Genomic DNA, 17,961 nt, shown 5'->3' on the forward strand with positions numbered 1-17,961 from the left:
ACCGTTTAAACATTGAGGATAAATTTCAATCAATAATTACCTAAAAATCTGCAAACACACAAGGAAATTAACCACCAAAATGAAAGTCCTCAAAGGGATGGGAAAACAGTGCAGATTTAAGTTTGCTAAGGATTTCACAGAAAATAGACACCGAATTAGAAATTGTGAGACAATTATATAGGAAATACACAAAGAATAAGAAATACTGCAATACATAGTAGTGATAGAGAATATTTGACAATGGAAAATGACAGCCAGACCACACAGCATTGGAGACAAGAAATAGAGTTAGTAGAAAAATTTAAAAACTCATTAAAATGAGAAACTAATAGATGGCTTAAGTTACAGGGTAAAGACAGATGAACTTTTAGATTAAAGAAATTTTCCAGCCAAGAGACAAGGAGTTAAATGACATAAAGCAGTTGTGAGCAGTGGAAATTAGAATGAAAGTCTGATATACATCTAATTGTCATTCTTGAAGGAGATACTAAAGAGAATGGAAGAGTGTCCTAATCAATGAAATAAAGGCTAAGAATTAGTTCTGGAAATAATGAAGTGTGCCTGATGAACACAGATGCAAAAATCCTCAACAGAAAATTAGCAAACCAAATTAAAAAACACATTGAAAGGATCATAGGCCAATGTAAATTGGTAGAACCATTGTGGAAAACAAGATAGAGGGTCCTCAAAAACGTCAAAATAGAATTACCATATGATCTTATATTGATTCTACTACTTGGTATTTACCCAAAGAAAACAAAAACACTAATTTGAAAAGATATATGCACCTCTATATTTATTGTGACATTATTTACAATAGCAAAGATATGGAAACAACCTAAGCATCCATCAACAGACATTGATATTGTATATGTACACAATAGAATATTAGCCATAAAAGAATGAGATCTTTCCATTTGCAACAAGGTAGATGGACCCAGAGGATATTATGCTAAATGAAAAAAGCCAGACAAAGATATTGTATGAGTTCACTTGTGAAATCTAAAAAACAAATGAACTAGAATAGAAACAAATTCATAAATACAGAGAACAAACTGGTAGTTACCAGAGGGGAGGGGCTTGGGGGATGGGTGAAATAGGTGAAGGGTGTAAGAGGTGCCAAAAAAAAAAGTTATACATTATGATCAAGTGAGATTCATTCCAGGGATATTAGAATGATTCAGTATCTGCAGCACGCTGCAAATCTGTCAGTGTGCTTAACAAAATAAAGGATAAAAATTGTATCATCTCAACAGATGCAGAAAAAGAATTTGGCAAAATCCAACATCTATTTATGATAAAAATTCTCAAAAAAGCAGGAGAAAGGGAATGTACCTTAACATAATAAAGGCCATATGTAACAAGCCCATAGCTAATAACATCATACTCAATGGCGAGAAGCTGAAAGCTTTTTCTTTAAGATCAGGAGCAAGACCAGAATGTCCATTTTTGCCACTTTTATTCAACATAATATTGGAAATCCTAGCCAGAGAAATTAGGCAAGAAAAAGAAAAGGCATCCAAAAGGAAGAGGTAAAACTGTCACTGTTTGCAGAAGATAAGTTTATGTAAAAAAAAAACCTAATGACTTCATCAAAAACTATTAGAATAAATGAAGTCAGTAAAGTTACAGGATACAAAATCAATATGTAAAAATCTATTACATTTATTTGCTAATATTCTATTAGATATTAAGAAACAGTCCCATTTACAATTACATTAAAGAGAATAAAATAGCATAGCATAACCTATTAATCACTATCACCATGAATGAATCACTGTATTGTACACCTGAAATTAATGTAACATGTGTCTACTATATTCAGGAAAACCACATTAGCTTTCTTGACAAAAATTAAAATTTTGGTAACCAGAGAAAAAATAATACCTAGGAATAAACTTAACCAATGAGCTCAGAGATCTGTATATTGAAAATTACAAGACACTAGTGAAAGAAATTGAAGAAGACACAAATAAGTGGAAAGGTATTCCATGCTCATGGATTGGAAGAATTGTTAAAATGTCCATACTACCCAAAGCAATGTAAAGATTAAGTACAATCGCTGTCAAAATTTCAATAGTATTTTTCACAGAAATAGAACAAACTATCCTAAAATGTATCTGGGACTACAAATGACCCAAATAGCCAAAGCAATTTTGAGAAAGAACAGCATAACAGTAAACTCCCTGATTTCAAAGTACATTATAAGTTTATAATAAATAGTATTGCCATAAAAACAGACACATATATTAATGGAACAGAAGAGAGATCCCAGAAATAAATTCACACATCTATAGTCAGCTTATGACAAAAGAGCCAAGAACATACGATGGGGGAAAGGATAGTCTCTTCAATAAATGGTAAAACTGGATAGCCACATGCAGAAGAATGAAATTGGACCACTGTCTTACACTCTGCACAAAAATTAACTCAAAATGGATTGAAGTCTTAAATCTGAGACCTGAAACTGTAAAACTCCTAGAGGGAAACATAGGCAGTAAGCTCCTTGACATTGGACTTGGCAATAATTTTTGGAATCTTGATACAAAAAGCAGAAACAAGAAAAGCAAAAATAAACAAGTGGAACTACACCAAACTGAAAAGCTTCTGCACAGCAGAGGAAACCATCAACGAGATGACAAGGCAATGTATCGAATGGGAGAATGTTTGCAAATCATATATCTGACAGGGAGCTAGTATCCAAAATATACAAAGAACTCCTACAGCTCAATAGCAAAAAAAAAAAAAAAAAAATCTGATAAAAATATGAGCAGAAGATCTGAATAGACAGTTTTCCCAGACAACACTACAGATGGCCAACAGGCACATAGAAGATGTTCAACATGACTAATCATCAAGGAACTGCAGTCAGAACCACAGCAAGATACACCCTCACACCTGTTAGAATGACTAGTATCAGAAAGACGAGAAATATGAAGTGTCGGTGAGAATGTGGAGAAAAGGGAAACCTTGTGCACTGTTGGTGGGAATGTAAATCGGTACAGCCATTGTGAGAAACAGGATGGAAACTCCTCAAAAATAGAATTACCATATGATCCAGCCATTCCACCTCTGGGTATCTAAAGAAAATGAAAACACTAAATAGAAGAAATGTATACACCACCATGTTCGTTGCAGCATTATTTACAATAGCCAAAACATGGAAACAACCTAAACGTCCGTCAATGGATAAAGAAATTGTAATAAATATATGTGTGTACATATATATATGTGTGTGTACATATATATGTGTATACACATACCTACACACTCAGTGAAATATTATTGAGCCATATAAAAGAATTATTATTGAGCCATTTGCAACAACATGGATGGACTTTGAAGTGAAATAAGAGAAAGACAAATTCCATATGATCTCTCTTCTTTGTGGAATCTAAAACACAACAAAACAAACCAGGCACATGGATAAAGAGAACAGACTGGCAATTGCAAGAGGAAGGTGGTTGGAGGGTGGGAGAAATGGGTGAACTGTGTTTTCTTTTTTCATTTTTCTTGTTTTTAGTTTAAGGTGAATAATTTTTTTAATCAGATATGGGAGAGTATTCTTTTAGGCTGTCCTGTCTATGTGTTTTCACCAAAGATGTTAAATTTTTAATAGTGAAAAAATACATGTGTGTACCAATTTTTATTAAATGTCTGATTGCTTCTTTATAGCAGTCCTTATAATAAGTGGGCAAAAATGTGGTATTTGATATTGATGGAACTCCAGCAAGGCTGCAATTATTCAGTTTAAGTCTTTCCTCATGACACATGTTTATTGACTTAAGTGCTTGAGTGTATTCTCTCATGTTAGCTGGAGTCTGCAACTTTTTTCCACTGGAAGACATGTATAGTGGTTTCTACTGATCGTCTTCCCAACTTAAAGTGATGTGAACATCTGTATTTTCGTATTAGAATGCTTTTTAAATGTTTTTAAAAGTAAAAAATGAGGTGGTTAACTGGTACTACTAATGATGATATGTATGCAGTTAGTGTTGGTTTTGTTCATAGTATATGTGCTCAATCTAGTCTTAAAACGCCATTTGAATTAAAAGGGCAGCTCAAGGGATTCACTTTGCGGGGACAGAATAGTTCTGTGTCTAGATTGTGGTAGTCATTCTAGGAATCAATACATGTGATGTCATAGAATTGTATATGTACACACACACATACACAACAGAAAATGGATGTAAAAATTGGTGAGATCAAAGTAGGGTCTATAGTCTAGTTAAGCTATTGTATCAATGTCAGTTTCCTGGTTTTGTTATTGTTATTCAGTTATGGAAGATGTCACAGGGGATCTTTTTATTATTTTCCATCCTTCCTGCTATTTTTGAAACTACTAGTGAATCCATAACTATTTAAAATAAAAGTGAAAGTTTAGAAAAGTTTGGGCACCTTTGTGGCTCAATTGGTTGAGTGTCAAACTCTTGATTTTGGCTTAGGCCATGATCTCACAGTTCTTGGGGTTGAGCCCCCAACATGTCAGCTCTGTGCTGACAGTAAGGAGCCTGCTGGGAATTCTTTCCCCACCCCCCACCCCCACCCCTTACCTGCTCATGTGCTCGCTTGCTCTCTCACCCAAATAAATAAACATTTAGAAAAATCAGTTTAGAAAAAAAGATGGTGGCCAGGAAAATAGATTCTTCTTGATATTTGTGATTCTAATAGAATCAAATATTTAGAAACAAATATTTAGAAATATTTGGTGCACCCCAGAGGGTAAAGTCTGTTAACTGATTGTGGTTAAAAAGCGAGATGGAGAGTCCAAATCTATGTCTCTATTACTGTTTCAGGCTGAATGCTTGCATCTTAAAAGTCAGAAGGCTGCTATTGTACTGAGCTTTGAAAGACCAGCTGGAATGGTCCTTGTCACAATTATAAAATTAAAAAAAAAAAAAAAAAACTTGTGCCAAAGCATAAAAAATTGTTTACAGTAGTCAATGGAATGGCAACTATTTGGGTTTTTTTTAAGAGTTTAAAAATTTTCAAGTTTGGTGTGTGAATATAAGTGGAAGCATGAAACATTTGGAATTGTTGAATTTATTACGGAATGAGTGTCATTTTCCCTTAACTAAGCCATGCCAAATTAACCATTGAGAGAGTCCAGACAGTGAGAAAACCATGATTATGTGACTACCCTTTAATGTATTAAATAGGAAGATTGCTCTATTCTTTTCTCACCCACTCTCCCCTCTTTCTTTTCTCTTTATATTTCCACTTGAAAAAGGTTGTGTCTTTATTTTTCTCTAGACAATGTTAATTGAAACAATTCAGACTTAGCAGGATGTTATTCAGAAAATGTATTAAGTCTTGAGACCTAGCTCCATGTATCCTTATTTGTAAGAAGTAATAAAAAGTTATTTGCTTTCAACATGGCAAAAGAGAAAAATCAATATTACAATCAAATTAAGCAATAGTGAGGAAAAATAATTGCCTCCAGTAAGACAAATCCAGGAAAAGGGAATTCACAAAAAACAATATTGGAATGAAAAAGCTGTAGATAGACCAGAGATTAAATAACGAGAATACTGTGAAAAATTTTGTGGTGGGGCACCTGGGTGGCTCAGTCATTTGAGCATCCAATTTTGGTTCAGGTTATGATCTCACAGTTTGTGAGTCCAAGTCCTGCATCAGGCTCTAGTGCTGACAGCTTAGAACCTGGAGCCTCCTTGGCATTCTGTGTCTCCCTCTCTCTCTGTCTGCCCTCCCCCCACTCATGCTCTATCCCTTTCTCAAAAAAATAAACAATTTTATGACAAATCTGACAAATTATGTCCCACTTGACAAACCTCTAGAAAATGCACAATGAATTCAAAAGAAATAGATAGCTCAAGTATTTCTATATGTTTAAAGGAAAATGAATGAGTAAGTAAAAATTTTCCCCAAATGAAAGCACCAGGATCAGATGATTTTACATAAGTTTGCCAGACTTTGAAGGAAGAGATCATTTCCTGAAAAGAAAGAGAGGGAATATTCCCCAACTGATTCCAAGAGCAAGTATAACTTGAAACCAAACAACATTATATAAGATGAGCCCATCACCAGTGTCACTTATGAACACAAATGCAAAAACTCCAAACTGTAAATTAGAAAGGTAACAGAACAAATAACATGAATAATTAACAAACAACCTTTAATGTCAATGTTATGGACTGTGTGTTTGTGTCCCCTAAAACTCATACAGATGAAGCCCTAATCCCTAGTGAGATGGTGTTAGGAGTGGATCCTTGGGAGATAATTAGGTCTAGATGAGGTCATGAGGGTGGACCTGCCATGAGGAGATTAGTATCCTCACAAGAAGAGGAAGAGACTGTGGGTGCCTGGGAGGCTCAGTTGGTTAAACATCTGACTTTGGCTCGGGTCATGATCTCACAGTTCATGGGTTGAGCCCCGCAATGTGCCTCTGCACTGACCTTGCAGAGCTTGCTTGAGATTCTCTCTTTCTCTCCTTTTCTCTCTCTGCCCCTCCCCCACTTTCTCTCCCAACATAAACAAACTTAGAAAAAAAGAAGAAGAGACTAGAGCTCACACTATGTTGCTCTACGTGCATGCGCCAAGGTAGGCTAAGCAATGACCTAACCAGGAAGAGGGGAAAGAGGGCCCTCAGCAAGAACCTAACCATGCTGGTACCCTAATCTCTGTGAGAAATAAATGTTTATTATTTCAGCCCCCCAGTCTGTAGTATTTTTGTTAGAGGAGCTTTAACTCACTGAGACCCATCAAGGAAGCAGTCTGCTGAATTTTCCTATTAGGCTCAACAGTTTGTAATAGGACTCTTCCTTTCCTATTATTTAACCTCAGCAATACTGAACTGGGCCCCCAGACTGAAAATGGGCATCTTTGTCTTCTTCCTGATTTTAAAGGAAGTGATATGAGAGTATCACCATTGAGCATGTTGTTCACTGCAGGTTTTTTAGATGGATTCATGATCAGATTAGTGGTGTTATGTTCCTAGTTTGCTTATTTGGAAGAGGCTTAGGAGACAGAACAATGAAGTGTAATGAGGGGACCCTGTTTGTCTCCTGATTCCAGTGAACCAAATGCGGAAACATAGTTTTTTGAGGTGCTTGAGGAAGTTTGATTAGGAATTGGTTCAGTCGGTGGAGCGTCTGACTCTTGATTTCAGTTCGTAAGGTCAAGCCCTGTGTCAGGCCCTGCACTAATAGTTGGGATTCTCTCTCTCCTTCTCTCTCTTCCCCTCCCCCACTGGTACTCTTTCTCTTTTTCTTTAAAAAAAAAAAAACGACAACAGACAAAAAAAGAAAGTGAATTGTTTAACTTAGGTGTGATCATGCATTGTGATTGTATAAGAAAATGCCCATTTTTAGTGTGTTTTTCGTGGTAAAATACACATGATATGAAATTTACCACTTTCACCATTTTTAAGTGTACAAGTTCAGCCTTAAGTGCATTCACACTCTTGTGCAACCATCACCACCATCTCCAGAGTGTTATCATCTTCCCAAGCTGAAACTCTGTCCCCCCGAATACTAACTCCCCACTCCCCTGCCACTCCAGCTCCCCAGAAACCACCACTCTTGCATTCTGACTCTATGAATTTGACGTGCATGTGAGTGCATACATTTGTCTTCTTGTGACTGGCTTATTTCAGTTTGCATCATGTCCTCAGGGTTTATCCATGTTGTAGCCTATGTCAGAATTTCCTTCCTTTTTAAAGCCGAAAAATGTTCCAGTGTATGTCTCTACCATGTCATCTAGCCTTTCATCCATCAGTGGATACTTGGGTCGCTTGTACTTTTTGGCTACTGTGGATATTGCTAGGAACATGGGTGTACAGATATCTGCTCAAGTCCCTGTTTCCAGTTCTCGTGGATACCTGTCTATACCTAAAAGTGGGGTTGCTGGATCATATGGTAATTCTGTGTGTGTCTGAGGACTTGCTGAACTGTTTCGCACAGCAGCTGCCCGATCTGACATTCCCCCCAGCCAAACACAGGGGTTCTAACTTTCTCCACATCTTTGCCAGCGCCTATTAAGAAAATGTCCGTGTTTTTAGTGGATTTATACGAGGTAGAGCTGAAGAAGAAGAATCATTAGTCACCCATCGCCTCCAGAACAGGCATGCCACACCCATGGGACTTCACCTCCCCACCAGCTGACAGGCAGTACAGCCATCTGCTTGGGCCTGCCTTCACTCTTAGCCACGACATCCCTGAATTTTCCATGTGTGCCTATAAAAGTTCCATTATGTCTCTGACACACTTTTAGGGAAAAAAGAAAAACACTCGGATTTAGTGATACATATGTAGGGAAACTGTTGGTTTTAAAAGGCAAGAAAGTGTTGGACATTATTCATGATTCTAGATACCTTTTGGGCAGGTGTGGGCCATGGCACCAGGGAGAAGTACCACAGTATTGGTCATGTGCGAGCTGGGTGCTATTTTCTCGGTGCTTTATTAGGATGCTGCATTACCTCTGTAAGTTGAATATATCCTTTTGTATGTATAATATTACATAACTTACATTTTTAATCCTCAGCTAGGAGCTTTTACTCATTAGGGCTGTGGTTCCTACATGTTGGTCAAAGGTCCGGTGTTGGTCTGAAATTTCAACTGGTATATGGAATTGTATATGTTCTTCAATGATGTCCTTTCTATTTTATTTGGGGCTCAAAGACCCTTTAGAAATGATCGAGTTAAAAGGATGCAGTTTGTTGTTTTGTTTATTCTGCTGTCTTCACAGATGGCAAACAAAAAGTAAATGACCTTATGGAAGATCTTTACCATTAAAAAATATTTTCCCTGGTCCTTGAAATAAAAATATTGTAGGAAATATCACCTCAGAGAACACAGAACTGTGTTCATTAGTCAAACACCAAGACTGATGATATTCAATGTAGTGATTTTACTTACTGCCCTTTACACAAAATGCATCTCTCCAATTTAAAAAGGTGATTTAGAGGAACCATTGATTGGCCTTATCTAAAGACTCCTGAATAAATTTTAATTACTCAGCAAAGACATACAGTACGTCAGTGGAGCTGGATTCCCAAGCATCAGCAAATGATCATCACAACTAATGTTTATTAAATACTCACTTTATCACTGACCATTTTGTAGAGATTAGTCTCACTTAATCTTTAAGAATGCTATTATTTTCACTTAACTGATAACAAATTTTAGCTAATATCTTGCTCAGCATTACATTAGAAAAGGGGAGCTAGAATAACCAGTTTGGCAGAATGACCCTTCATCAACACTTTTGGCTACTACTTACTCATATAGCACGTCTGGCACCACCATTAAGATGCCAAAAGGCTAGGGGCTAAAAAGTAGTCTTGAGTGCTGAGTTCAGAACTCAGCCCTCTCCCTTTCATTACCTCTCATATTTCTTGAGTTGTCTGATATTTAAGGAATCCAGAATCATAGAGTTTGGAACACTAAGCTTGCTGGAAACATTACTATTTTACCACTGTGGTCTTCAAAGGCATGTGTGAGCAGTGACCTAACTGTACTTATTTCATGTATCCCTACAAGATATTAGCACACACACTGTGTAAGTTCAGTTGTAGGCAAAAGACTGGGGGAGAAAAGCATTCCAGGCAAATTCTAGTGGCTCATGGCTCTGAGGTGTTGTGGGGAGAGGGAAGAAGGTGGTACAACATCCAGCCAAGAGGGTTAAAGAAAGGTTTGGAAGACAGTGGAATAAAGGGTTTGAGTGAGAGGGCTGAAAATGAAGTGGGGGCAATCAGATTCCTGAATCCCCTCAACGAAGGAATAAAGGAAAGGCAGAAGAACGTTCATAGTGCTTCAAAGTAATGTTGGCTCAGTAGAGAACTGGGAAAATGCACATATAAGACAATGAGTTCTAATTCATATTGTAATAAAGTGAAAGCTTTGAGCTATGCTCCTGTTTTCTCCTTATTTTTATTTTTTTACAGAGTGAATGAGCAAGCACATTCAAGTGGGAGACAGGGAGTGAGGGAGAGAGAGAAAGAGAGAGAGAAAGAATGAATCCTAAGCATGGAGCCAGATGAGAAGCTCAATCTCATAACTCTGGGATCATGACATGAGCCGAAATCAAGAGTTAGAGGTTCAACCAACTGAGCCACCCAGGAACCTCCTGTGATCTCAATTTTAGATTCTTTAACTCTTCTCATTTGTCTGTGAGCATTTGCCAAGATTCTCCTCAGCCCTACATACTGCTTCCCAGCACTTTGAAATCCTTAAGAATTGCATGTTGTTTCTCCCAGACTTCCCCTTCTCTCTGTTATCCTTCCTGTCCTGCCTATTATTGTGTAACAAACCACCCCAGATCACAGTGGCTTAAAACAACGTGCTATTATTTCCCATAGTCTTGTGAAATGACCAGGTTCAACTGGGTGATTCTTGGGCAAGGTCTCTCATGTAGGTATAGACAGATGCTGGTTGGGGTTGGAGTCCTCCAAAGTCTCCCCTGGATTGGGCATCTAAGATGGCATCTTTACAACATGTGTGGTGCCTCAGCTGAGGTGATCAGAGAACTGACTGGACTCTTCCCGCTCTCCCTCCACCTGTCTCTTCGTGTATACCATACAGTCTCTGTACATGGTTGGCTTGGGCTTCGTCACAGCATGGAGGGTCAGAGTACTTGGACTTCTTACATGGTAACCATCTTTCCCCAGATAAGCATTTCAGGAAACCTAAATGGAAGGAAGTTCAAAGCTTGGAAGTCACTCAGCAGCACTGTTGCTGCATGTAATAGGTTCAGAGAAGGTCACAGAGTTCACCTCAGGGGAGGGGGACCACCCAGTAGTCTGAATGCAAGGAACTGCGGTTTATGGGGCTGATGTACTTGTCCAAAACTAGCTACCACATTTCTGATTTATTGAAATTTCTGTTTACTCCTTATAACTGAAATATCTTAAGTTACTATCTTATATCTTGTGTCACATCCATTATTTCTTCTAATTATCGTTTATACTAATAGTGATTGAAAGACTTCTCTGAGGAATTCTTATACATTCTTTCAAATGAATCTTAACAACATATTTTTATTTATTGATATTAAAATTTAAGCACCCAAAATACCCTTATACAAAAGGTATGTGACTGGGTTTTGTTTTATAAAGTCTCTTTGGGAAATCAGATTTAATTCACTTTTTAACCACCAGTGATAACATATCACACTTAAAAGGCAGATCAGTTTTAGGGAAAAGTGATATGCCCTCATGTATGGGTGTCCTTAGGTGAACTCACCAACAAGATTGCTTTTCATGCTTAGCCACTAAATTAGAAAACCTGGTCTCTTGTTGGGGCTGAACCATGATTTACTTTGTGGTTAGACCTTGTTTTTTCATTTTTTATATCAAGCTCTTACACAATCCAAAGCTTATTTTTTATACCACTCCCCAAATAAAGAGATAACTTGAATCTAAAAGATTTTAGCAAACTCAATGTGGCAGTAACAGAAATTCTTTATTTAAAACCTCCTACCTATATACGGCTTAACTTTCCTTAGCTTCTGCAATTGCCATTGAGGTCTTAGGTTCTTATAAAGACTTATTGGCGTTTTGTTTTGTTTAAAGAAGCTAGATCTCCAACATGTGGGAGAAAACGGACAGTTGGAGGTGGCAAATAATTTGATTTTTTTTTCCTTACCCACAGCCCTGGGAAAATTCTGCCATAAAGGATTAATTTGCTCATGAGATTTCACTGCAGTTGCCATTAAGAAAAAAACTAACAGGAACGGTAGGGCAGAAGTGTTTCCAAACCCCAGAGAAAAGAGTCAAGGATTTATGGTGGGAAGGAGAGCAGTCCCCTCCCTTTTCTTTTTTTTTTTTAAACAACGCTTATGAGTTAAGCATCTGAGGTTGATACCATTTGTCTCACACAGGACTTTATACAGACAACTGGAACCTGACTCTGAAAAATGATTGTAATCAGTGGTTGTAGTTTTCCATAATTTATCTTCATGCAGCAGAAAGATTTCAATTTTTAAAAATCCAAGGGTGCCTGGGTAGCTCAATCGGTTAAGTGTCCAACTCTTGATTTCAGCTCAGGTGATGATTTCATGAATTGTGAGATCAGGCCCCATGTGGGGCTCTGCGCTGACAGTGTGGAGCCTGCTTGGGATTCTCTCTTCCTCTCTCCCTGCCCCTCCCCTGCTCTGATGCTTTCTCTCTCTCTCTCAAGATAAATAATAAACTTAAAAAAAGGACATGTTTTAAAAAGTAAAAATAAGAACATTCAGGTTCAAATCTTTCCTAGTTTTTAGAAAAGCTTAGAAAATAGCAAGCTATGCCATTGGCAGTTGGCTTGCACGTGTCCATGCCCACACTTGGGTCTTACACACAGATTGAGTGGAGGGGTCCTTGCCTCAGATTCCTGCAGCCCTCCGTTTCTTCCTGGCAAGGGAGGGCATTTTCTCTGAAGCCTAACCCTAAACCCATCAACAAATATTTCCATAGAGCAGCAGGCAAACTCCGAGGACCCTCGGAGCTTCAGGCTGAGGTCAGAGCACTGCTCCATCCCTCCCACTATCAGGACCCCTCCCAGAGGTCAGCTCAGGGCTACCCTTGGTCTAACCAACTGCTTGATGAAAAACCAGTGAACCAACCTGAGGGGGCCAGGCAGCAGGAAGGAAAGGGGGCAGAGAGGGGGTGACCAGGGCCAGGATCACGGGGTGTGTTCTTATTCATTTTCTCCATTCTCACAACTTCCTTGGGAAGCCCTGTTAATTCTTGTCTTTGTGGATGGGGACGCCCAAAGCCAAGAGTTTAAAATAACTTGCTTTTATGAAACGTAGTTCAACCAAGTATTTAAAGTATTTAAACCAAATAGAATCTAAGAGTTTTATTTAATCCTAGGGTCAAATGAAGGATTTTAATCTCAGCCTCTGTAACAGGTCAGCTACTCATTTGGTTCTTGCCACCACCCTGCCCCCCTCCATCCCCTCTCCTAAGCCATTGGTAACCAGTAATCCACTTATGAATTAAAATGGGGCTGCTTTCTTGAGATGAGCCTGTGGCACTTAGTCAAGTAACAATAGTTGTCACTCTCTCTTGTTTAATCTTATAGTGGAGCACGAGAAGGAGTTCTCCCCTGGCCAGCGATACCACAAAGAGTTCAAGTTCAACTTATCCCAGATTCCTGAGGGTGAGGCGGTGACGGCTGCAGAATTCCGAATCTACAAGGACTGTGTTGTGGGGAGTTTTAAAAACCAAACTTTTCTTATCAGCATTTATCAAGTCTTGCAGGAGCATCAGCACAGGTATGAAGGCTCAAGAAACCCTGAAGGGTGGGGCTGGCCCCCATTTCTCACCCTGCCATCACCTGACCCCGAGTGTGTCTGTGGAACGTGATGTGGAGTTCAAGGGCAGCACATGAGCATGACAAGGGATGTATTCTGAATGGTAGCGTTTGGCCAGCAGGGAGATTTTTTTGTTATTAAAATGAAGATTTTTTCCAAATAGTTTTCTGTTCCTACGCAAGCCAGTGGACGGTCTTTACGAAGCATCCTTTGTGATCAGAGAACATGTGCCTTATTGGGCAAAAAACGTATCCCATTGTTTTTCAGTGCCTACTTTGGATGATGGACCGAGGGTGGCTAAAATAGATTCACACGTGACAGTTATGTAAGGATGCTTACAAATGATACTAATTCAAGTGAATAGAAAGCTGTGTGTTTGCATATAATATATACATCTCTATGATTTATCTTTGAGCACGTGTGTCTCAAATGTGTCTCATTTGGATACAAGGCAATAATAGACCATTCCCCGCCCTGCCCCCATGTCTGTAATATTCTTGTTTTTTGAAATGAGGCCAGGCTGGTTTTACAAAGGAACTTCAACAGAGCATGTTCTCAGGGCTGCCCACCAATAAAGAAAAACTTCCACAGAGTGGTTTCTGGAGGATTAGATGGGCCAAGGAGAAAAATGTTACAGCAGCCAGTTCAATCCTATAGCACACAGAAAGTAAGCCAGTGACCTTGACTTGTGCTTAGCATTTGGGGGTCAGTCAGTTGGGTAGTCCGGCGAGACTGGTAGGCCTGATGCACAGATTAGCACTGCCACATACTTCCTCATGTCGTGGAAATGCAACACGTGGTGTGAGAGCCTGGCTGTTATATGGTAAATAGGCAGATAAAAATGAAAGAGAATGCAGAGAGGGAAGGAGCCCCACATTTGCAAACTCTGTAAGGGATTTACCAGCATTGGTTTTATACACCAGTCTAGATTCTGGCTTTTTTGGTCCTGGATGTCCGTTGAGTTCTCAAGAATGTCCAAGGGTTTAGGGATGACTTTGGTTTCTCCTGGACTTAGGCATCTGTGTGTGGGTCTGCCACAAACAGGCATGCTAAAATAACGAACCTTAACTTGCCCCATAAAACGCTTACTTTGAGAGCACTGCCAACATTTGGCCCCCGTACATTTCAAGTAATGAGGGAAACAGAGAAGAAGGAAAGACCCATGCCAGGCTTTGGGGACACGTCATGGTGTGGAATATATGCACTGATGGTTGTATGTGAGTTCTTAGGTGGGGTAGTTATATAATAAGTAAAACATAGCTATTGTGGTGTCTGTTGCAAACCAAAATTTCAGAATGAAGGGAAAGTTTTCTGATGTCTGATTTTCACTCCTAAATAAAAGCATAATTAATAACTGTTAAGGGAGGGTCTCTTTTGAAATAATAAGTTATTGGTGTGTAGACTTTTATCTTCTGATGTTTTAGAGAGAATTTATACTCAGTGGTGACTTTTTGGGCCTGCTTTAGCCATTGATTTTCAATCTGCCTAATTATTTGTCCATTTATCTGGCAGAAATAACCTACTAGTACTGGCGACTGGTGGCTCAGTCGGTTAAGTATGTGACTTTGGCTGAAGTCATGACCTTGTGGTTCATGAGTTCAAGCCCCGTGTCGGGCTCTATGCTGACAGCTCAGAGCCTGGAGCCTGCCTTGGATTCTGTGTCTCCTTCTCTCTTTCTCTCTGCCCTTCCCCAGCTCATGCTCACTTCCTTGTTCTCTCTCTCTCAAAAGATAAACAGTTAAAAAAAAAAAAAAACTTACTAGTACCTTTCTGGCTCAGGCATTTGTTTGGAATACATAGCTTTCTCTGTTCTTCAGGAAAAGCTTTATAGTGAAAACACTAGATTGGGATTTTTGTAACTATGGGATTTTTCAAAATTATTATTATTTCACAAATAGAGCTAGCAGACCATTTGTAAGGTTTATCTTGAACTCTAGCCAAAAATGAACAGCTGCCTTGTGCTTAAGATGGTGGTGTCATACTTTCTCAGGGCCAGCAGCGAGTTTGGAAAACAAAATCCCAAACGGTCCCAACTTTGATGACTGTGTCAAAGCAAAGTTGTAATTTCTCTGCCTTCTAGGATGAGAGTATTTGGCGGTCGGATGTATTTAACTTCTGTGCATAGGAAAGGGGAAATATGGGGAGGTTTGGGAGAATTTCAGGCTTTTGAAGGGCTCCAGGTTGGCAAAGAGGAGATTTTTCTTTTCTTATCGGTAGGCCAGGAGCCCAGGCCTCCTGCCGTCTCGTTATGTTCTTCCAGAGACCTCCAGATTTAACTGCAGGACTCCTTCTGGGGAAGGTTTGATCTCCCCATCTGTACCATCTCGGGGTGTCCTGGCTAAAAATGATCCTGCAGGCTTGTGAAGAAACTTACTGGTCTAATCTGTGTTTAAGTGAAATTTGTAGAATTTTATGGATTAACTTACTTTAACAAATGTTTGTTTTGCAAAAGAGTTGGCCTCCTTGAAAAAGAAAAATCTAAAAGGCAGGTTTTTTGATGCTGAAGTCATAGCCTCAGCTAAGGCAGAAGAAGTGATATGTTGGAGCCTCTTGATATAAAAGCAGCTAAGAAGCCTGACCCAGGGTAGGGTCAGAAAAGATTCTTGGAAGATAGGTTGTTGCTGTGAATTCTGCAAAAACCTATTCCTCTTACTGATAAGAAATCACTGGATCAGGTAAGTTCCAGAAAGTGACTACTTGAATAGATGGCGCTTTGAGTAAGAACAGGGAAACATTTGATACTTTATTCAAAAACTGAGAATATGCCCTGAGATAGAATCTAAGTGCTGAAAAGATCTGGAGTGACCCATAGAGCAGTATTGGATCAGCAACCCAACAGTGTGTGCAGTTAAATCAAGTAGCACGCGGTGCCCTTTGCATGTGGTGTTAATATCTGGTGTTACATACATCGTTATGTTTTGATGATGACACTGGTGGAAATTGGCACTCGCATACCACTTAGAGTTTAGACAGAGCCTTCTCACATATCCCCCCACTAGGACTTAATTAACCATTGACCCCATCAGCTAAAGCAGGCGGTCATGTTTCCTTTTAGAGAGTGAAACGTGGCACGTATGAATTTTGCCAAACCCAGTGTAGGCCTATGTTGTCGGCTGCTGTTTCCCAAAAGTCATGCTGATGACATGGGGACAGTCCCAAGATAAAGGTGAAGTGCCAGAAAGAGGTCAGCAGTCCCCTTCTGGCACGCCCGTCATCTCCATCTGCTTAGCTTTGATGCAACATTCCCAAGGATGCTTCTGTTTGGATGTCCAATGACACAGGGCTCTGTTGGGGATGCACGTGTGTTAGAATTCAGGCCCTGCTTCTTTGGCTTTCCAGGCTTTTCTACAGAAAATTTTTGTTGAGCTATTGAGCATCTATTAGCTTTTCCAGAGGAAGGATGTGGATGAGAAAAAATACTAGAAATTTTTATACAAAAGTATTTGCACTTAGTCTGAGTGTTATCTGTTTGTCCATTTACTTTACCATGTTCTCCTGTAACTCATGCACACTTTAGCTGTCTTCATACTTGGAGTGTAAAGGCTGCTCTGAATACCTTTGGACCTTCTATATTCATGATGGTAGCATGTTGCTTTTCATAACGTGCTCATGATCTTTACTTTGATAGCACCTTTAGATTAATAGTGCAATTTTGAGGCCTTTCAAGAAGATCATTTTCACCTACATTTCTACTTGGGTTAAAGACACTCTTTCTCTGTTCTTAATTGAATTTCATCTACTTAGAAGTCAAAGTCAAACAACATTTCTTGAAAGCCCACCAGAAACGTTTTCAGGGTCTGAAAAATGGTACTGTTTGGTACAGGCACTAGCCTACTCGCTTCTGCTGGTTTTGAAATCCCATAGATATGTTTTGGCAATTGCATTGCTGGAAGTGATCCTTTGTCTTCTGTGTATGTGATAAGTTCTCTGTGTTCTATCATGGGGCTATCTTTTTGGAAGACATTCAGAGCGAGACTTAATTCCCAAATTTAAAATTCAATTCCTCCTGATAATAAGCAACATCACAACATATTCCTCTATTTGCAAACAGGCAATGTTTTGTTGTTGTTTTAATTCATGTGTTTCATCCTGACTTCCATAGCCAGGATGACTAAATGTGACGAAATGCATCTTTGAATCAAGGGAAAAAGGCAATGCTACCTTCGAGTTGGATTTTGAAACCAAGAAAGATTTCCTGGGGCCACCCAGAAGCCATGCTGGTAGATGGAGTCCCTGGGAACAAAATCAGATCGAATTCTTGCCTGAACTAAATTTTTGGCCAAGTTCACCATTTCTGACCCATTTTACAGACAGAATATGATTGTTTCAGGAGAGAAAATAACTCTCAAAGGCAAAAACGCATTTTTCCAAAATTTTTCGTTTGATAGTGCTCCTCTGAACCATTCATAGAGACAGGGAACACAGGAATATGCGAGGGAAGGGAATTAAGAAGGAGTTCAGGTTTGGACATGATTGAGACATGAGCGGATGACCAAGAAGTTTTCAGCTGAGCATAATGGGCTAACTAGAGTAATAGATATTGGAGATCCTAAGTGAACAGTGAAATAGATTAGATAGCCTCACTGTGTACGAATAGAAACATATAATTGACCCGGTATCATTTATTGAAAATACTATCCTTTTTCCATGCACTTCAGCAGTATCTCTGTCATAAACCAGCTAGCCATGTTTGTGTGGGTCTGGTTC

General features: G+C 39.1%; 1 protein-coding gene across 1 annotated transcript in view; it reads left to right on the plus strand.

The window, feature by feature from the left end:
• Positions 1-17,961, plus strand: part of BMP6 (bone morphogenetic protein 6) — a 155,582-nt gene that overhangs the window by 112,232 nt on the left and 25,389 nt on the right. Inside the window, exon 2 of the mRNA XM_039254415.1 lies at positions 13,023-13,215. Within this exon, the coding sequence (XP_039110346.1) occupies positions 13,023-13,215 (193 nt within the window). The remainder of the gene's footprint in view (positions 1-13,022; positions 13,216-17,961) is intronic.

This window comes from Hyaena hyaena, unplaced genomic scaffold (genome assembly GCF_003009895.1).
Source record: "Hyaena hyaena isolate Hyena2069 unplaced genomic scaffold, ASM300989v1 scaffold_481, whole genome shotgun sequence".
NCBI lineage: Eukaryota > Metazoa > Chordata > Mammalia > Carnivora > Hyaenidae > Hyaena > Hyaena hyaena.